Genomic DNA, 21,124 nt, shown 5'->3' on the forward strand with positions numbered 1-21,124 from the left:
GAGTCTATGCTATAACAAAAATCTATTCTCAATTTTTATTTTATATAAGACGATCAACTGATCATTTAACTTTGAAATACAAAGTATATAATCATCAATATTTTTTTATTTAACAAGAGAGGGTCTCAAGTGAGACCGTCTCACGGATCTTAATATGTGAAACGGGTCAATCCTACCCATATTCATAATAAAAAGTAATACTCTTAGCATAAAAAGAAATAATACTTTTTCATGGAAAACCCAAATAAGAGATCTGTCTCACAAATACGACCCGTGAAACCGTCTTACACAAGTTTTTGTTATTTAACAATTACAAGCACACTTCTACTCAAATATAACATAAACTTACCTATCTTAATCATTGGGATTTCTTTTGAATTCATTGTCCTTACAAACGTTTAGTAGTTTAATTAATATTTAATAAATTTTTTTCTTAAAAAACACACGCATCAACTTGAACTATTAAGGTTTAGTGTATGACAAAAATTTGTGTGAGATGCTCTCACAGGTCGTATTTTGTGAGACAAATATTTTATTTGGGTCATATATGAAAAAATATTATTTTTTGTGCTAAGAATATTATTTTTTATTGTGAATATATTTTTAGTGCAGTTGCCCAAGTGATATATTTATTATAAGAAAATGACAAAATAATAATAATATGATAGCTGAGGATTTATAAAATAAAATAAAAGGACACAAACGAAAACACAGGAGAAAAAATGGCTATGGAGGAGAGAGAGAAGGAGAAGGGGAAAGGGGGCGAAAGATGGACGGCTGCTATCAGCAATCTGGCGGAGATGTCGTCAAATCTCGACTCTCTGCAGAAGCTACTCATCAAAAAAGCTGTTTACGTTGACGATGAAACCTTCGCCAAAGCCTCCCTCTGCTCCGAACAGGCTCGAACTATCAAGGTCAAGTGTGTTTTTCGTGTTTCAATCAATCGACTTTGTTTTGTGAAATTTTCTTGGATTGTGTTGGTTGCCGATTGCTCCTGTAATTGGGGTTTATGTATTGTTGATTTCAAGTTACTTGATCGGAACTGAATCGTTGGGGTTTGGTGCTTCGTTCTGTAATTGCTGAGATAACATTCTCGGGTGAAGCGGAATCTGAGGATTTAATGGAGTATGGAGAGTTGGGGGATCTGAGATGGCAAAACCTATACTTTTAGAAAATGATGATAACGAAGAATTGATTTTATCTTTTTTCGTTTGAGGGGTGTCGGTCAGTACTCTCCGTGAAGTTGCTTTCTATGGCTTCACAGATTTTTATTAAATTCCTTCAAACGTCCTTGAAGCTTTGATATATATTTGATTTTGTTGGATGTGATCGTCTTGTTTGTGTTACGTCTCGGACCACAGTAGATAGCCATTAGCTTGGAGTTTCCAATTGGAAGCAGTGTCACACTTGTCACTTTATTTTTCAGCTTAGCACAATTTAGATTTTCTAACATCTACGTTCATCTAACATTGTAAATAATAACTTAAGCAATGATGTTAGTTTCAAGCAAGTGTATGCTGCTGGTAACCATGTTATAATCATGTTATACTTCAAATAAGGTAGACCCTTTGACGATGGCTTCTATATCTAGAATGTGGTTTATAGTTGGCTCTAGAGAGGGACAAGCTTGTGGTCACACTTTTGTTTGATAGTTGTAATTTTTTTGTGGGCATAGTATCATATGTTGACCATGGATTAACGTGAGTTGGATTCTCCTATGGGTTTTGCATGCAGCTGTTATGCATTTGTTTTTGTTCTATGAAAATGCCTAAACCAAGTTTTGTAGAAATCCACTAAACCTTTGAATGATCCAATGTGGTAATGATTATCTCAAATAGATGTTCATAATTTTTTTTTATGATAAACGACGGACATAACAAAACCGTGGACTTAAAACCTCCTCTGTAATCATGTAATGACTTTCCTATCTGTACGTGTGCATGTTATTGCTGTCAGTTTGTCTGAGAAGCTTCTTGTTCTCAGTTGACTTTAACACTTTTTAAAATGAAGGGGCTGATTCATACTGCAATTAGCAACTTGTATTTGTATATCAAAATGATGTATCTTGTCCCTTTTGAGGACAGAAACATTGTTGAGTGATTGCTTGATACAGATTCTCGAATTACTGTAGGTTCTTGAGCAAAGAGTAGAGACTTTAGAAAGAGAACTCGACGCTTCCATTTCAGCTGCTGCTCGAGCACGTATGGAAAAGCGTCATGCTGAGGCAGCACAGAAAGCTGCTGAAATACGTGAACAAGATATTACAAAAGAACTTGAAAACACTACGAGTATGTTTCTTTATCTCCTTCATTAGGACTACACAAAGGGAATCCTTTTATTCAATTCTTTATTGGTTCATATTCTGTGTCAATAGTTTACTCAATAAAATTTTGGTTAGCAATGAGACATAGAATTCTGTAGAAGGATTTTATGCAAGATAAAGGCAATGATTTAATGCCATCAGGTGTAATATTTTTGGTCTAATACGGCATCAATTGTAATTAGAAAAAAAAGGGTATTTGGGCTTTTATAATTGGACATGTAAACACCATAGATTCTTTTTTGTTTTTTGTTATGCAACTTAGATCATCTTATTCTCCGTTATGCATTACCTGTGAAATGGTGCAGTGACACCCTAGAGATCAGACAAATCTTTCAATCTTGGTATTTGCCTGTGTGGCTTTGTGCTTTATTTGTGTCAAAGCTAATTCGTAACATGCATCTGGTCTTGATCCCAGATAAATATACAGTGGTTATAGAAATCTGACAACTGTTGTAAGCTATTTAGATGAATCTTGCATAGCTGAACTGTGATAGATGTATAATAATTTAAAACTAAATAAATAAAGTGAATGTGTAATTCTCACTCAGGTTTTAGGGAACCAAGAATATCGAAAAATGAACTTCACATTCATATAGTTCTGTTCTGTTGCAGAGGTATTCGAACTGCACATGGAAGAGTTGCGCACGAAACAAGAAGAGATATTAAAGCGAGATAAAGAGATAAAACTTCTAGAGGCCATAATTCAAACTCTAGGAGGCAGAGAATCACTTCCAAGAAACAGCTGAGCCTTCTCCGTCACTTGAAAGAAATTTGTGTATGTATGCATATTGAGGTGTAATGAAAGAATGCATAAAAGAATCGGTTCATTCGATGCTACCCCATGATAAGCATCCAATGGGTTTGACCACCGTGGCCGAGACAATTTTGGTCATTGTATGCTCCCCAGGGTACTACACTACTACCCTGGGGGTTTGTTCGAAAATCCAAGTGTGGTGTCAATTTTTAAAATTCACATTTACACAACAATTTTCAGTTATTGTTTTATTAAATCTCCAGTTCTTGCATATGGTTGTTACTGTAGAAAAATAATAATTTTAGTATCGTGTCATAACCAACAAAATTTCATTTAAAAATTAGAATAATTCACATCTCGTTAAAGTAGTTAAATATATAATGTAATATGACTAATTCAATAGCGAGTCTATGCTACATCGGTCTCGGTTGTAAAACAAAAAAAAATCGCCGGACTTTATATTTTTGTGAGATGATCGGTCGATTTTTATACAAAACAAAAACTGATGGTAGATCTTTTGGTGTAGCATGGATTCGTCCGTAGTTCAATAAACTCTTAGATCACGTCTGGCACAAAAATTCTCTAGTTTGAAAAATTAAAGCTAACAACAATTATGTTCTTCAATATAATTTTTCGAAATATGGCATCGATCATAAGGTCGTGGAAACAAATTTCTATTGTTCAAAAAATTTAACCTTTCCCATTTTATATTAAAGCCTAATAACAATAGAGAACCTAATGTATCAGGCTAGATTTATCAATGACTTTATAGATCACATGCTATTTTTATTGAAATTATAATGAAAATAACGATTTAGACATGTGTTTCAAAACTTGATCGAACCGCTCGGCTCGATCGGGAATCGATCACATGTCAGATCCGAAAATGCTAAAAAACATAAGATTTAAATTTTAATGGAACTGATTTTGTTATTCTTTTAATTTTTCTAAATCATCTTAAATATATTAACATTTTAACTGTAATTTTATTTTTTTAAAAAAATTATACAAATAATTTTAAAAAATATTTAAAATTAATCAACATAGAAATAATATTGTAGTTTAAATTTTCCGGGTGCACATTTTTATTTTTTACAAAAACTAAATATTTGTAAAGTGTTACTTGCAATTACTCGGATTCGAATGTGTACCAGAAAAGAATCACGCACAGACAGAGATATATATGTGTGTGAAGTATCTGTAGAATCTTCGTAAAAATTAAGCATTGAAATCCGTCTCTCTGGAAGAAAAATGGCCGAGGGCTCGTCTCGCGGCAGCCTGAAGCGTTCGTTTGTGGAAGACGATGAATCCGAGAAACCCGCGTAATCAACTCCCTACCTTTCTATGCGGTGTTTTAACATTTATATATGTGCGTCAAGGTTGTGTTTTTAGATTCACAATTAAACGGTCGCGGTTCGAGTTTGGGTAGCAGAAATTCTCTCTTTCTTTTAGCGTGTAAAAGAGTTTTCAGCCCTGATTTGGCGTTAGGGTTCTTTGTTTCATAGGTCTGGCAGAATCTACGCGGGGTAAAGTGAGGTGTTTCAGTTTTTGATGTGTGAATCTTGAAATGTTTTTCCGTTGGGGCTGCTCTTGCTGGGCCCGCTGTGTGAACCTCTTCTTTGCACGAATTAGTGACAAATATATGATCTTGGTATGATATGCTGAGTTTTGCTGGTCCCGGTCCTATTCCGAAACGAGAATTTAGTTGACTGGGACGCTTGATAGTAGCTATTTGATTGTTTATTTACTATTGTGATGTTCACTGTTCTTTCTTTTTGATTTTCAACCATTTTTTCTCTGTTCTCTTATCAGATTCTGGTAAATTTGTTGTGTTTTTTTGTTGGTGTTAAATTGTTCAGGGAGAAAAGAGTGAGGTTTCCAAAAGGTAAGAAGATTAAGCAGGGAGATTATGTGATAGATTCGGCTATTGAAGATGTTCCTAGTGGAAAAGAGGCCCGCCTTGCTGCCCAAGATCGTGCAATGCGGCGAACTAAAATTAATGCTGAGCTTCTCAACGATGAAAACAATGATTTAGTACCTGACATAAGAAAAGCTGAAGTCCAATACAAGGTATGATTTTCAATTTTTTTATTGAGTATTACCTAGTGTTGTGCTTATTAGCACCCCGACAATCCTGGCAGTCTTCATTTAATCTTATGATGATGTATTGCATTTGGCTTTTTAAATCTCGTGGTTGCTGAATTTGCTCACTCTCTTTCATCTATTAAGCTCTTATTAACTATTTTTACCATGCATTTACCTCTTGACTATTCACACCAATAATATGTACCCGTCCCACACAAGATCTTCTAGATTAATTTTGGTTTACGTAATTGTCATTGGCATCAGAAAATGTGTGAATGACAGGAAGTCATTTTTGGCAGGACAATGAAACATTTGTTGATGAAGGAGTATCGATAGAGCCTTTTAACCTGGAGAAAGAGAGGGAAGATGGATACTTTGATGAAAACGGAAATTACGTTGAATACATAGATCAGAATGAGATCAAGGTAATGTTCTTATTAAAACTACTGAAATCAAGGCAATAACTTATCATATTCAATCATCTGGTTGCTTATGGTTTTCGTGTTAATATTTGCAGGATGCATGGCTTGATAGCGTTGACGTTTACGAAAAATATACTGGAAAGGCATCTATTCCAGAAAGTAATGATGATAAACCTCGCGACCTTTCAACAGATGAGCTTGCAGAAATAAATAGGCGAATTGCTGATGTTCTTGAGCCTGGAGAAACGGTGAACTTTTATCACCATTCCTTGTTTTTCATTGATAACCATTATGCTATGGATAGGTAGCAGATCATGAGGCATAACTTGAACATAAACTTATGAATGTCATTCCTTTCCAGATAATAAGTGGTACAGATAGCATGACAATGGACATGCCTTTTTTTCAAAATTTTTTTGTTCATATCATTTCTTAGAATGAGAGATTTGGAATTTAGTGACAATACATAATGTTATGGTTGAGTTTAATTGTGTTTAAAGTCATTGAATGTTTTTTCTTAATCTCAATATCAGCCATATACTCTTGATAGGTTCTGCGAGGTTTGAGGAGATTAAAGGGGACCCCAACTGATAAAAAGCTGAAAATGTCTGCAGAAACTAAACAGCTGTTTGATCAGCTTACTGAAGATGCTGCTAAATTGATGGATAATGGAGATTACAGTTAATTTTGTTCTTCAAATTTTCTAATAGAATATTTATTGTGAGATATATGCAGATGAAGATTCCATTATTATTCATAGTTATATGTGATTGCTGGCCCTTTTGTTATTGCAGATGTGTATGAGGAAAAGCAAGAAAGTTTCCAGCGGGAAGCAGGTATATATTGTTACTCAACACATTTAGATGCAAGTTTCATGGAAAGAGTTCCCCTCCAAATTAAGATTTAGCTGGATGTATTCCTTTTTCATAGATTTGCTCGGTTTCCAGTTATGATTGGGGTGATATTTCAGGTTGTTTATTTCTTTAATTTTAAGAAGAGATGTTTTATCTTAATTTTTTATGCACGAGGTTGGAACCCCTGATCCCTCCCCAAGAAAATATATTCAAAGAAAATTTGTGTATTTCCCCATTAAAAGACAGGAAAACATAAAATGGCAATTGGCCGATAAATACTGGGGCAGTCCCAAATATAGGGTGGAATGGTGGATATTCCAGTAATTAAGAAGGATTTTTTTTATTAAAGTAACTTCTTTTATTAATTATTGACTTTTCGAGTGTTATTGGCATTCGTAGTGACTTCAGTTTTTCCAATGAAATTTGTGTATTCATCAGCTACACATGGAATTGACCTCTATTATACCCTGTTAACTAATTCCAGAGGGATACGAGAAGTTAGCTGTGGCAAGGATGAATGGAGCTTCAGTAGACATGGGCCGGGATAAATCTGATGACCTTTTTGACATGTTTGCGGATGATGATAGAACTGCTGTTGCTGAAAATCCAGCCTCTGCAGGAAGTGCATCAGTTTCTGTTCAGTCGTCTGAGAGTATGCTAATGATTCATTTCTTGAAGCACATAGCTGAGAAATCAAGCTGTATTTTGTTGTTCATTGCTTGTCTGGATTGCAGGCGGAGACCTGCAAAATGATTATGTATATGACGAGTCTTCCGGGTATGTCCGCATCTTTAAAACTATTTATCTGGGCACTTCTAATTTGTTGATTGTCCGCAACCTGCATGACATCACATCTTTAAATAAATTGGAAAATTTTAGTTACTTGTCTAACGATAGCTATTTCCTTATGCGAGCTTAAGTAGGGGCTTTATTGAAAAGGAATGCTTAGTCGATTAATGATGGCGCTTATTATTCCTTATTTCCTTATATGTTAGTTAGCAAACATGGGGAGTTTTATTGAAAAATTTTCCCACAATCAATTTATTTATTTTCATGGTGTCCCAAGTCAAAGAAAAAGAATCTATTTGGCTTCCACATCATTTTATTATGTACAGACGGACAGTATATGTTACTCGGACAGTATATGTTATGGATACAAGTACCGGGATAAGTTGTGTTGGATCACGAAGAAACAGTAAAATCTTTGCGCATTTCATTTGCCAACTGCCCACAAGATATATCACGATGTGTACCATACCAATAATTCTAAATCCTGGGAGTCATTAAGAATTCCCCTATTCCAATTTCCAACTTCATAATTAGTGGCTTGACATTGTGCTGTAATACGGAGATCTTTTGTGCTTTTAGGTTTGTTTTCACGATTTCTCGTATATGCAGATATTATTACAGCAGCAGTTCTGGTTATTATTATGATCCATCTTCAGGGTATTATTGCAGTGCTGTATCGGGAAAATGGTAAGTGTGACAATATCTCCTTTTTTTGGCTTCTATGTCGCCACTGGTTCGTGTGCTAGCCTTTTGCTGTGCTATGACGGCAGAGGCTTTCAAGTGCCAGCCTTGTAATGTCCACTACATGTCATATATTAAAGAAGATTTTGTGTTCTACGTACTGATGCCATGATCTTCTGTACTATATAATTAAAATAAAAAAACTGTGCTATGCAGGCATATTGATCCAGTTTTTGCTTTTTATGCTCAAATTTGACTTGCACTGTGTATTTGTAACTTAAGTTCACATATTTTATATTTGAAAACGATATTCAGCTCTATTTTTAGGTCTTCTAGTAAACATTTATTTGAAGTATTCATCAGTAGCAACATGTTTGCACGCAGGTATTCGTATAACGAAGAATCAGGGACATATGAGGAGATCCCTCAAGAAGCTGACGTGCTCACTGTGAGTTGAAGATGATAAGTGCGTTTTAAGTACACTTTATACATAATGTTTAATATTTTGATTACCATGTATGAAACTAGAGGATGAACGCTGAAGACCTGTTCGGATGAACAAAATGTAATGTGTACTTTACTTTCCTCCAAAGTAACTTTAGAACTTAATGTTTCGGACAATGAGTTTTTCGAACAAGACTTTCAATTTTCAAAGAGAACAATTTCAATAAACAGCAGCAGCATAGAATGAAAATTCAATATGCCTAGGAAACCTTTCAAGTGATATGCTCCGGCTTCAACATGCGTCATCACATCGTCTACTGCCATGATCCCTATCGGCTCCTGTTACGAGCTTGCTCCCTTTCAGGATACTTGTCACGCTCATACCTGTCGAAACTACTGCTTCTGCTCCCCCGCCTATAATCTGTGTTCCCGTAATAATCATCTCGGTAACTGAGACACAACCAGACATGGACATGGTATGATATTGGGAAGATTTTCTCTTAACAACGGGCAGCAGGCAACACGAAGCATCGAGCATCAAATCCAAAAGTTACATAAAGGAATACTCCAGCAAGAGACATTCACGCCAGTCTTTTCTTCAAAATAATCAGCTCTAAAAAATGTTGAAATTTCACCTTCTCGGAGGGCTCCTGCTACTTGATCCACCATGATGTTTTGAAACCTTTTCAACAATCCTGCATTTGCAGAACGAGAAACAATGTGCAGCGCTACAAGGATGCACCGTCAAAATTTAATAAACTCTTCAAACATTGAGAGTAAAGTCCAAAAATACACGAGGGAACATTAATGATAGAACATAACAACCTTTGCTTGGAAAAATAGGAGAGGATAGAAAACAAATATCTTACATTCGTTGCGCATTTGGTCCGTATGTTGCGAACTGAACGAGTTCTCTTCCATCAACTACTCTACAAATATGATACTCACGTCATCAGATACTTGACCAGATTGAACTGAAGATTTCTAAAAAAATTCAAGCACATTTTGAAGTTTTAACATTTGATGACGAATACAGTAGCAGTCATTCTTCACGAACAGAACTCACATGCATGTTCTTGAAAAGAAACAACTATCTGCTGCTAATTTTTTCTTTTTTAAAAAAACAAAAAATTCTACGGAGTACTCAGAGGCAAGACCAATTATTCTTCAACTGCCTACAGCACTATCAAGTGTCAAGTTTACTGCAGAATATCACATGATAGCTCAATTCCAAGCATGTCTTCTCCAATATGATTTAGGAAACATGCCATCAACAACCTTAATGGACACCCTTGACTGCAACCCATGGTTTGTCATTGCAGCACGCAATGGCAGCTGTCGCAACAAAGTTCGATCCAGGCTAAATCAGGTGTGTTAACTATAACTCTCGTTTTTTATGGAATATCAACAATTTCTCAGCCGTCTTGGAATGGACTGGAATGAAAAAGCTGAAGTGCTAAAATTTCAATGCAAGTCACATGTAGTTCAACGGAGAGAGCCTCTGTATCTTAAACTCCAAGTTGTAGGTCCAACTCCTACTTTACTCTTTTTTTCTTCTTTCTTTTTAATATTTATTTTTTAATTCATATCAAAATTATAGTATAATCAATCACTATTTCTTATAATTATATTTTGATCCTCATTTAAATATAAACCAAATAAATTACAAAAAATATTATACGAACACGCAACGCGTACGTCGGTGCACTAGTAATATAAATAATACTTGGTTTAACGTAGACAAACTACTCAGCATTTTTTATTCAGTAATTTTGATAATATATCATATTTATCCTCATAAATTTTTATGATCACAATATAACCATTTTTTATAATATAATCAAACTAATTATATTAAACTCAAAAAAATTATTTTTTAATAAAAATAAATGTAGGTACAAAGCTATTTAAGAAAATCCACGACATATAACTCTAATTTGTATTTTGGTAAGTTGCCACGTGTGGTCCAATGATTAGCGGCCGAGCTCAAGGACTGAGAAGTGTGAACGTACAAAATCTGATCAAAGTCGAGACAGCCTTTTGCTCATTCCTCCCGTCTTCGCCCCCACGCGTTTCCACTTTCTTCTCACCGATTGCTCGTGGAACTATAAATACAGCTCACCTGATTCTTCTGGACCATTGCGATCAACTCATCGATGGCTGAAATCGGATCGCCGTACAGTCTAGGGCACCGTTTAGGTAAGATTGCCTAAGACCAGACTTTTTGTTTTTGTTTTTTTGGGGAGAGTAGCTTCTATATGTTGGTCGAAAAGTGGTGTTAGTGGAAGTTTGAAGTGGAGAATAGGGGCGACGGGTGATTAAATTTATCTTAGATTATAGGAATAAAGGTTTTGTTATACGATTAAAGCTTTGGGAATGTTTCGAAATCATGTCACTACACATTAACAATTAGATCCAGTTCTGATTCTCGGGACTGTTTAACACCTGAAAAACAGCGTAATATATATGTGGGATTCTTGTATGGCTTGAAAAAGAGTACTATAAGATGTCGCAACATTACTGGTGTGCTCCATCAAACATTTATTTAGTGTATTGTGGATTTGTGGTATTGGTAGTTGGGAAGCACATGTGATTTCTTTTCTTTGATATGCAGATGTTCAGCAGATATTGTCAGAAGCCCGACACCGGTGGCTGAGACCTGCTGAGATTTGTGAAATCTTGAGATGCTATGAAAAATTTAAAGTTTCTCCACAGCCTCCAAATAAGCCAATTAGTAAGTCTTTTTATCTATCCACATAAAACTTACTTTCATTTGTTGTTTATGTGAATGATGCTACCAGAGTACTATCTTTATAAGCATATGGATACACAATTACACATTTATTACAGAATTTTTTTTTTACTTATTTTTCTTAAACAACAAGAAAGCTAAGAATGGCCCTTTTGTATTTTGAAGGGGCGTGATAAATCTTATTGGCACAGTTTACCGATAGAAAGTCCTAACATCAATTGTGAGAGTCTTCTTATACTGCAGTAATAATCATCAATTGTGAGATTCTTCTTATACTGCAGTAAAAAAAATTATTCCCATCTGTGATCCCCAATTCTTATTACTGAAGACTTTATTTTGCTTTACATTAGAGGTGCACAATTATTGACAATGCTTATCATGAAGAATTTACTGAGAGGTACCAAAATGGACAAGTCCTCTTCTGGGCAGTTTACTTTTGCCCTAAAAAATAGTTTTTCTTATCTGATGTAAGATTTTGACTACTGCTTCCAGATAATGTTAAGATGTGTGAAATCGATTTAATTTATTAAGTGCTTTAAGAATATACTTGACAACTGATGCTACTGATTTTGTACTTCGTGTCTCTGTTTTACGTGTTGCATGGAAGAGTAAGAACATAAAATAGATTCTTGTAGCCAAGCTTCTATTTTGTGCCAATAAATTTGCTTTTCTTTTAATCATTTTTCTTCTTTTGTGTAATGTATATAATATTTTGTTCAATTTCATTTTAGAATCAATAGCCAAACATTTATTTACCTTGATGCATGAATCTTGTCAGGTGGTTCTGTTTTTCTTTTTGATCGGAAGGTATTAAGGTATTTCCGGAAGGATGGTCACAACTGGAGAAAGAAGAAAGACGGGAAAACTGTTAAGGAAGCCCATGAAAAACTGAAGGTACAGAGATAGATGGCCATTTTGTTTTAGCATACCTGGCCTATCCAGACAAGTTTATGACTGTTTTGAAACACATGCTATGGTTGGTCAAGTAAATGAAAAACTTGATATCTTTCTGGATATTCCCAACTTCAGGTTGGAAGTGTTGATATGTTACACTGCTACTACGCCCATGGAGAAGATAACGAAAATTTTCAGAGGCGAAGCTACTGGTTGCTTGAACAGTAAGTCTTAAATTTTAAATATTTCAAACTAAATTTTCGTGATCGATCTCTCAAACTCTGGTGGTATTTGCTTATATCAGAGGGTTCCTGGCCTTTTTCTCATAGATTGTGCCACAAATTTTGTACTTGGTTTATTTCTTTTTTTCCCACTTTTTATCCAGCCAACATTTGCTTCAAAACCAATTGCAACATTTGTTTCCCAATCTTAACTATGAGACACTTATTACAAACTCTTGAATTGTTTAATTTTAAATCCTGCAATATTTCCTCATAATTTTTATCATTGAAAAATTGCCTTGATATTTTTTAAAAATTTCATAGACTGAACCATTGAAGCTACACGAGTTCTCACAAGCTTTATCAATCTCAGAATAAGTTTGATAATAAAATAGCCCTTACTAAGGAAAAAATAGTCTTTGATCAAATGAATCTAGCTCTGTTTATGAGTTGCCATGAAACTTCAATTAGTTCCTTGGCACCTTATTTGTTTTTCTTATAGTAAAAAGTGATTCTGCAGAGATTTTTGTCTCTTCTTCATTTTAGTTTTGATGGTAGTGTAAGCCACGCCTGGTCCTTTCAAACGTCGTGAAAATTTTAAACATCGATTCTTACCAAGTTTTATGGTGGTGCAGGGATCTCATGCACATAGTTTTTGTCCATTATCTGGAAGTCAAGGTTAGGCTCTATTTGCTTCTTATTTTATAATCTTTAAACAGTAATGTATTCCGTCTTAAGTGTTTTCCTCAAATACTATATGACCATCAATTTGCAAACACTTCAAATCCACCTACTCTTGAGTCTTGTATTTTCAATGTGTGTTATTTCTACCAAACATCCTCACTTCATGCTACAAATTAGATGTTTGGTCATTCTTCTGTGCTCAATTTCGCTCTACTTATGGCCACAAGTCAACGGAGAAGAAGCTTTCAAGACCCTTTGTGCAGCTTTCTTTTGTGAGATTATTCCTGTAACTGCAGACCTGATGAAGAGAACAGCACTGCTTCACATCCTTTTTACCTTCATCTTGATAACTAATAAAAAACAGTAATACGATGCTGAACAAAGTGACATCGCAACAAATAACGAAACTGAAACTCCTATTTAATGGGGCAAACATTGTAGGAATCGGTCCCTCCTTAATAAAACACAATACATTTATATCCAACATTTGTCACAATTTTGGTCATATCAATTGTGATTTCTGAATTATTTAATATTATACAAAATGTGGAAATTACATTACCATCGAACAAATAATTTACAAATTTCTCTTGAAGCCCTTAACCATTACAAAGAAAGCATCAGTAAATTGATTGGATTTAGATTTTAAAGGTGTAAATAATCTCCCGTTAACATTTTGAACTTGATGGCTTGATATGAAGCATTTAATTTGTTGAACCTAAGACATTGTAGCTGCAAAGTTGGGTGGTTACTTAAATTTTGGTGTCTTCTGTCTTTTCCTTCTTCAGGGTAATAAGACAACTAGCAGCTATGCTAGAAACATAGAGACACAGACATCCTATTCTGAAAATGGAATTTCATTTCGTGGAACAAGCCCCTCCAGCACCATGTCCTCAGCATTTGAAGATGCCGAATCCGGTAGTTATATTGCCCCACTCTATTGTGTCCTGGGAGTCGTTTTGAGTAATCACTCTCTGATTCCCATTGAGATTGATATTGACAACTGCTCGTCAACTAATTGTTCTGTTTGGTTGTGATTGAGATTGATATCTACAACTGCTCACCGACTAATTGTTCCTTGTTGCTCTTATGGACCCATATGCAATATATAATCTACTACAGAGGATAATCACCAGGCAAGTTCCAGATTTCATTCATATGCTGAGTCACCATTGACAGATGACAGCCATTCTGGTCTCTCAAGCTTTAATGATCTGCTACAACATCCAGGTATCTGATTGTTTATATCATACATATTATGCACTTTTCATTCTCATCCATTGTCAGCAAGCCAAATGCTAAATTTGTAGCAAATATTCTGTTAAAAGGAAATCAGCAATTTGCTGCCGCAAATTACAAGTTACTTTCCCAGGGGACTAGGGAGGGAGAATTTAATGGAGGCAGTTTTACATCTGGATCTCAAGTAACACCTGATTTGGCATCTTGGCAACAGGTTTACGGACTCCGTATCGCAGGTTTGGTGGTGTATAACTAGTTTAACTGTATTCATCAAGTGTGTACGAAAACAATTCCAAGTGCAGTAGTTTGATTGAGTGCACGTTTTGGACAGGTGAAGATGTTCATGAGCAGGTATCTGGGTGTTCTCTGCCTATCCAAGCCAATTGGCAGGTATTCATATACTATACGTTTTTGGACTCTCGTAAACCACCTCTGTTCAAATATGTAAATAGGTAGGCATTTACGACACACCATGAAAAGCTTTTGCTAAAGCATCTTTAATTGTCTCCCTGGTCTGATTAATAGATGTCTCGTGTGGAAGAACCTTCCTGAAATGCAAATTCTGCAATTATTTTGTTCGTACCTCACAAAAATAGATGCACTCGTAAATGTTTATTCTTCTCAATTTAATGTTGGTTTATATTGCTCCTGTTCTTTGGAGATTCAGGCTGGTCATCATGGCCTTTGAGTGAATAGTTTCTCAAACATGAAAACAACCTCAATCGTTTAACCTAATTGACCAATCATGACCTTGGGCCCTCTTTTAGCAAGAAAAGGCCGTTAACCTAATTGACCAATCGCTCGCTTAGTGATAATACACTGTTGGACACACCACACCCTATAAAAATTGATTTTTTTTGTGCTTATGCATTAATGCACGCAGTGATCAACTCTTTAGCTTTTCATTTCTTTGTAAAGTTTCTTCCTAGGTATTGTCGGTATTGGAAATGACAGCAAATGAGCTTTCGAATGAACATATATTTAGTTTCATTACTGCAAGCGCAAACACCTAGTGTTGTCATGTGTCCCACTGATTAAATTTTTTTACCTCTACATGCATTTGTTCCTTATTTGCACTGTGTATCCTATCGAATGTAATCTGCTTCCCTCATCATGTTCATGAATTGTTTTTATCTTACCTTTTTTTCAGCCCTCCTATGAGAACTGTTCATTTCATTTGAACAATAAAACCGTAAACCAGGATCTGATGTTGAATTTGGCTCATCTTCCTGGAAGTACTATGTTTGAGGAGAAATCTCTTCCACCAAATCAAAAGAATGAGATGGAGCGTTCCTACACATATCCTGATGAGCATAAGGAGCAGTCTGAGCAAAGTAATCTTCAAATGCTGATTTCAGATGCTGAATATGGAAATGCAATAAACTCAAATTTGGATAATGTTGGGAGTATCCATGGAAATCAAAACTACTCATTCTCTGTGAAAATGCCAATAATGAATGGATTACAAGCAGAAGAAAGCTTGAAGAAAGTTGATAGCTTTTCCCGTTGGGTTGATAAAGAACTTGGAGAAGCTGATGAACTGCAATTGAAGTCGACTACTGGAAGTTCATGGAGTCTTATGGGAAGCGAGGATGACTCCAATATGCCAGGTCAATTGCAGGAATACATAGAAACACTGAACCCTTCTATTTCCCAGGATCAGCTTTTTAGCATTATTGAGTTTTTGCCGAACTGGGCATATTCAAACTCGGAGACGGAGGTATTTTTGATAGTTTTTCTCTCTTGCATCAATCTTAATAGCAGACTGAAAGTTTTTCATACAAGAACCAATCTCCTGTTTTTATCCACTAGAAATTATGGTTTAGACTTGTTCACTTTTTGTTTTTTTTTTATGGATTCACTTTTTGGTTTTTGATATGACAAGGACGCTACATCATCATTCTTTTTCTGTTTTCAATATAATTTTGTTCTATTTTTGAACTAGCTGGAATTATTTGCAGTAAAAATGTCATTTTGAGGTACAATTTTACAGTAGCACCCAATATGATATTAACATCTTCTTTTACTGCCAAGCAGGTTTTGGTTGCTGGAACTTTTCTCAAAACCAAACAGGAATTGGTGAAATGCAGGTGGTCGATTATGTTTGGAGAGGTGGAGGTGCCAGCGGTGGTTTTAGCAGATGGATTTCTCTCTTGCAATGCTCCTCCACATAATCCTGGACTTGTTCCTTTCTATGTAACTTCTTCAAACAGGTTGGCTTGTAGTGAAATAAGAGAATTTGAATTTAGGTTTGAGTCAGACGAAAATAATTATGTCAGTGAACATGATGCAACCGTAATGCATCTCCAGCAACGGTTTGAGAAGTTACTCTGTGTGGGACCTGTTGAAAGCCAGGTCAATTCAGCGGAGGATGTTTTTGAAAATCAGAGTGTAGTTAAGGCTGTCTTTTCTTCCCTGGAGAACGAAAAGCGAATGGATGCCAAGCTGGAATCAATAAATGGCATGTCACAGCTAAACATGATTTGGCAACAGCTCCTTGAAAAGCCGCTTAAAGAGAAATTTTATGGTTGGCTTCTCCAACAAGTACTGGAAGGCAAGGGGCTAACATTTGTTGATGAAATGGGTCAAGGTTTGTTGCATTTAGCAGCTGCTCTTGGTTTTAATTGGGCCCTCCGGCCAATTATAGTTTCAGGGGTGAGCATAGATTTTCGTGATGTCAATGGATGGACAGCACTTCATTGGGCTTCATTCTGTGGCAGGTAGAGTGGTTGAACTTATTTTTCTTTTGTTTGTTTGCAAGTAGTTTATGCTGTCACTTTTATGTTGATTGTGATTGTTTGTGCTCTGTGAAATTGTAAGACTCATGTAGCTGGCTTGTGCTGTTGCATTTGCTTATTTATGGGAACATTTGGTTCTACCATAGAAAACAGTTACAGTTCCCAATCTGTGCAAAACTCTAGTTATACGAGGTCTGAATGCTTGTACAATGACAAATTTAAAAACTTGGTGTAATTATTTACTGATTAGAAGATTGTCAGAGAGTAAAATGTTTGTAAAAATGGTAATGTGCTGGGTTTACCTCAGAAGGATATTTTCTAATCCTCGTTTTCCTAAAAAAATAAATTTCTGTTTTGCTTTAATATGTTCCTGCTGTTAATAGGGAGGACACAGTTGTAGCCCTTGTTTCTTTGGGTGCATCTCCTGGAGCGCTGACAGATCCTTCTTCTGAATATCCACTGGGTAGACCTCCTGCAGAGTTGGCTGCTGCCAGTGGACACAAGGGGATATCTGGTTTCCTTGCTGAGACTTCCTTGACTGCACACCTATCATCTCTTGGTGTGACTGATCGACAGAAAGAAGGCAGTGTCAACGTTTCTGCCGTGAAAGCAGTACAGACACTTTCGGAGCGGGTGGCTGTTCCTGATTCTGTAAAGGATGTACCAGATGCACTGTCACTGAAGGATTCACTTGCTGCTGTATGTAATGCTACTCAAGCAGCCGCTCGGATCCATCAAATTTACCGCATTCAATCATTTCAGAGGAAACAGCTTAACAGACAGGGATCTGAAGTGTTGTCTCCAGATGAGAAGGCTGTTTCCCTTTTAACAACTAAGACAAGCAGGTTAGGTCAGTCTGCTGGTGTGGCCAATGCTGCTGCCACACGTATTCAGAAAAAGTTTCGTGGTTGGAGGATAAGAAAAGAATTTTTGCTTCTACGACAGAAAATTGTCAAAATCCAGGTGCTTTTCTGTACTCATTTGTAGTACCAATATTTTCAACTTCTATAATAATGTTCAAATATTTTCTCGGAATTCCTTTCCACATCTATTAAAAATGACAAAGTAATGAGAATGGTTTCAATGTTGAGAAATTGAAAAAACAAAAGTCACTGCAAGAAAGCATCTTATGTTTGTTTTAATTTTTCGAATCAATTTCTCATCTCCCAAAATAAAATACTTATCACTAATTTTTATTTTTTTCCTAATTCCAAATTTTCCTTCTTTTCACATCTTCCAACATAATAATTACTTTCAATTATTCTATCATTTTTCAAAAGTACTTCATTATTATACTATGTTTTAATCCAAAATATACTATTTAAAATTTTAAAAATGTATTTATCCAACCAATTATAGTGTAATTTGAAATCGTCATTAAAAATTTTAGTTTCCCTGACACAAAAGTAAATACACATTTTAGTTTCTTAAAACATTATTCCAAAATATTTTCTCTGAACTCTTCCCTTAAGAATCCCAAAATTAAACCAAACACTGTGCGTGATTTTCCAGCTTTCCCGAGTCTAATATAAATCCAATAGTCAAGCATGAACCATTTGCCTTGTATTGTGTATAATTGAAGTCAACTACTCTAAACCTGACTCTCCTCGGTGGCATAGGCTCATGTGAGGGGGCATCAAGTGAGGAAAAAGTATAAACCTATTATATGGTCAGTGGGAATCATGGAGAAGGTGATTTTACGATGGAGACGCAAAGGGAAGGGACTGCGTGGATTCCGATCTGATGCAACGTTGAAAGAGCAGAATACACGAGTCAGCTTGCTTCATGAGGACAATTATGACTTCCTGAAGGAAGGAAGAAAGCAAGCTGAAGAAAGGATGCAGAAAGCACTTGCCAGGGTGAAGTCCATGGTTCACTATCCTGAAGCACGAGCTCAGTACCGTAGGTTGCTGACTTCAGCTGAAGTTTTTCGTGAAAATAAGGTATCAATTTTTTTTTTTACTAAACCAATTAACACCCAACTATGTTCCATATCTGTTTGCACCCTTTTGTTTTCCCGACTCTTTTATATTTTAAACATATGCGACTAGAAATTTCTGGGAGATTGTGCAATGCAAAAACAAATTGTTTATAGCATCCAGAGGATGCTTGGTTTGTGGTCAATTGGGATGAAAACACTAGCCACAATTAGTTGAGTGCTTGAAAACTCTTTCTATTCACAAGCTAATTAGACAGGTTTCCCAACCTTTTCATAACTAGCATCTTTAGGCTTTGGGATGCATTCCACTTTGTTCGTGATTGGATAGCATGTAAAGTAATAAGAATTATTAAGATGGTGTTTGAGGATGTATTAGGAATAAATATTGATCCGAAATCCAGTACTGAAGAATAAAGTCTGAATCCCTGCAAACAGCTTTTTCTCATGATGGCTTTTCTTTATCCCATTGGTTTCTTTGCTCCATGAACCTGTTCTCTGTCTCCTTGAAAGAAATATTTGAAGTCATTCCACATGTCATTCACATGTGATTAGAATTTTGAGTATTCCGGAGTAGCTTGGCCTGAAGTATGAAGGGGATGAAGTGATTGTTAAGGAAGCGCTTCCGATCTTTTGTTTCAAATGTCATTTCGTGTTATCTCTATGCATATGTATGCATGGCATGTGCTTAAAATTTTGAATCGTTATTTTAAGTTCGCGCATGTCATTCATGTATAGCAAGGAACATAAAATGAAACCAAATTATGCAACAAAATACCTAGAAGTGATATAAGGAGGTGCTTGTTGATGCTTCTTGGAACCTTTCATTTTATTTGCCTTCAGCTCTTCTATTCTCTCTAGTTTTCAAAATTTTTGAATCATTTTGTTACATATTCAATCGCGGAAGATCATTTTTGTTACAGGATGCTTCAGATAGGATTCCATACAATGAAAATACAATTTATCCTGAAGAGGATCTATTCGACTTGGAGGCTCTGTTGGATGATGATAGTTTCATGTCTCTTGCCTTCGAATGAACGAGCACATAGATTTCCTCCATTGCATGTGCCCACCCATCCGCTGCTGTTTTTCATTCTCTTTGTATATATGTATAGGGAGGGGCACAACAGCTAACTTGTAGCGCTCCATATTTCTTTGTTTCACTGTATTTCATCTCATATCTCATGTACATAGATAAATGATACCTCTGTTTTTGAGGATGTGTATCACTTATCTTTATACATGAAGGGGAGATGAAAAATCATTTGGAACAAGAGATGTGGACGTACTTTTTTTATTGATTGTGTGATGCTATTTTTGTGCATATGTATTTGAGTGATATTTCTGCTAGCATTTCCCTTTAGTTTGTTTGCGTCCTTGATTTATTCTGTATTCTGTAAAGTAGAGGAAATATTTGTTTTGCATTGAAATTCTAGTATAGATAAAGTTTGATTTTTTTTTAATTAGATAGAGTTTTGTATCAAGTAATCTAAGTTTTTTTTCCTTCGACAATGTTCTTGTTTTGAATTATGGCAAAAATTTGTTTGAGACGGTCTTATGGGTCGTATTTGTGAGACGAATATCTTATTTGGGTTATTCATGAAAGAGTATTATTTTTTATGTTAAGAGTATTATTTTTTATTGTGAATATGGGTAGAGTAGAGTTGGTTCGTCTCACAAATTAAGATCCGTGAGATGGTTTCACATAAGATCCACTCTTGAATTATATGTAATTGGTGAAATGAAATGATCTAATAACTCGATGAACAAATGCGATATAGCTCGTCGACTACCTCAGGTGATGATATTAGCACTTGACACACAACATTATAAATAAAATATAAATTTATGTTCGAAAAAAATTAGTACTATAGATTAGAAATAAATTAAATAAAAATATTTTTCCAAAACAATTTGACAATATTTCCTCCTTTAAAATAGAATCGTAAAAAGGATTATCAAGTAAATAAATAAATTAATGACTTGGGTACTTGCAAATTGGAACAAGTATCGACTTTATGAAGTCCAAGTGCTATTCGAAATAATTGTATTTCCCAAATTATAGTCCAATTTACATATTATTATGCTTTACGAATTTTTAATTGCAAATTTATAATTATTTCCAGAGATTCTCAACCTTTTTATTTTATTTTTCGTGATGATGCATGCCAACTTTCCATCTGCACTCATGATTATGACATTAATGGGGAAAAAACTAATTTGACTTCTATGTAGATCCACTTGAAAAAAGATTCATTTTATATTTGCTTTGCATCTTTTTTTTTTTTTTTTTTTTTTTGACAATGGA

General features: G+C 35.4%; 3 protein-coding genes across 5 annotated transcripts; all 3 read left to right on the top strand.

Annotated features, from left to right (window-relative positions):
• The first annotated feature begins 683 nt into the window (after nucleotides 1-683).
• On the top strand, nucleotides 684-3,333 carry LOC140841942 (uncharacterized). Its single transcript, XM_073209690.1, has 3 exons — nucleotides 684-914; nucleotides 2,132-2,288; nucleotides 2,936-3,333. Exons 1-3 carry the CDS (start codon nucleotides 723-725, stop codon nucleotides 3,067-3,069), a joined length of 483 nt encoding a protein of 160 aa, XP_073065791.1. The 5' UTR covers nucleotides 684-722; the 3' UTR covers nucleotides 3,070-3,333.
• Nucleotides 3,334-4,213: 880 nt separating this feature from the next.
• Nucleotides 4,214-8,545, top strand: LOC140841943 (uncharacterized). Of its 2 annotated transcripts, none has more exons than XM_073209691.1 (10): nucleotides 4,214-4,399; nucleotides 4,937-5,147; nucleotides 5,462-5,587; nucleotides 5,680-5,832; nucleotides 6,135-6,264; nucleotides 6,379-6,420; nucleotides 6,923-7,090; nucleotides 7,173-7,215; nucleotides 7,837-7,914; nucleotides 8,293-8,545. In XM_073209691.1, exons 1-10 carry the CDS (start codon nucleotides 4,329-4,331, stop codon nucleotides 8,363-8,365), a joined length of 1,095 nt encoding a protein of 364 aa, XP_073065792.1. In that variant the 5' UTR covers nucleotides 4,214-4,328; the 3' UTR covers nucleotides 8,366-8,545. The 2 variants fall into 2 exon arrangements, with proteins under 2 accessions (XP_073065792.1, XP_073065793.1); XM_073209692.1 differs by lacking the exon at nucleotides 4,214-4,399 and adding an exon at nucleotides 4,428-4,446.
• Nucleotides 8,546-10,324: 1,779 nt separating this feature from the next.
• On the top strand, nucleotides 10,325-20,274 carry LOC140841944 (calmodulin-binding transcription activator 2-like). 2 transcript variants are annotated; one of them, XM_073209693.1, is made up of 14 exons: nucleotides 10,325-10,551; nucleotides 10,967-11,086; nucleotides 11,883-11,998; nucleotides 12,134-12,222; nucleotides 12,855-12,897; nucleotides 13,692-13,821; nucleotides 14,026-14,133; nucleotides 14,232-14,378; nucleotides 14,474-14,532; nucleotides 15,293-15,862; nucleotides 16,180-16,862; nucleotides 17,264-17,843; nucleotides 18,500-18,823; nucleotides 19,740-20,274. In XM_073209693.1, the coding sequence occupies exons 1-14, from the start codon at nucleotides 10,509-10,511 to the stop codon at nucleotides 19,851-19,853; spliced, it is 3,126 nt and encodes a 1,041-aa protein (XP_073065794.1). In that variant the 5' UTR covers nucleotides 10,325-10,508; the 3' UTR covers nucleotides 19,854-20,274. The 2 variants fall into 2 exon arrangements, with proteins under 2 accessions (XP_073065794.1, XP_073065795.1); XM_073209694.1 differs by having other exon boundaries at nucleotides 15,344-15,862.
• The last annotated feature ends 850 nt before the right edge of the window (nucleotides 20,275-21,124 follow it).

This window comes from Primulina eburnea, chromosome 9 (genome assembly GCF_022965805.1).
Source record: "Primulina eburnea isolate SZY01 chromosome 9, ASM2296580v1, whole genome shotgun sequence".
NCBI lineage: Eukaryota > Viridiplantae > Streptophyta > Magnoliopsida > Lamiales > Gesneriaceae > Primulina > Primulina eburnea.

Excerpts from the sequence above, each read along its gene's own strand:
- LOC140841942 (XM_073209690.1), top strand. The coding sequence starts at position 723 with ATGGCTATGGAGGAGAGAGAGAAGGAGAAGGGGAAAGGGGGCGAAAGA. Across the intron at positions 915-2,131 it reads AACAGGCTCGAACTATCAAG|GTTCTTGAGCAAAGAGTAGA; the intron begins GTCAAGTGTGTT and ends GAATTACTGTAG. Across the intron at positions 2,289-2,935 it reads AGAACTTGAAAACACTACGA|AGGTATTCGAACTGCACATG; the intron begins GTATGTTTCTTT and ends GTTCTGTTGCAG.
- LOC140841943 (XM_073209691.1), top strand. The coding sequence starts at position 4,329 with ATGGCCGAGGGCTCGTCTCGCGGCAGCCTGAAGCGTTCGTTTGTGGAA. Across the intron at positions 4,400-4,936 it reads GATGAATCCGAGAAACCCGC|GGAGAAAAGAGTGAGGTTTC; the intron begins GTAATCAACTCC and ends TAAATTGTTCAG. Across the intron at positions 7,091-7,172 it reads TTCTGTTCAGTCGTCTGAGA|GCGGAGACCTGCAAAATGAT; the intron begins GTATGCTAATGA and ends TCTGGATTGCAG.
- LOC140841944 (XM_073209693.1), top strand. The coding sequence starts at position 10,509 with ATGGCTGAAATCGGATCGCCGTACAGTCTAGGGCACCGTTTAG. Across the intron at positions 11,087-11,882 it reads GCCTCCAAATAAGCCAATTA|GTGGTTCTGTTTTTCTTTTT; the intron begins GTAAGTCTTTTT and ends GAATCTTGTCAG. Across the intron at positions 13,822-14,025 it reads ATTTGAAGATGCCGAATCCG|AGGATAATCACCAGGCAAGT; the intron begins GTAGTTATATTG and ends AATCTACTACAG.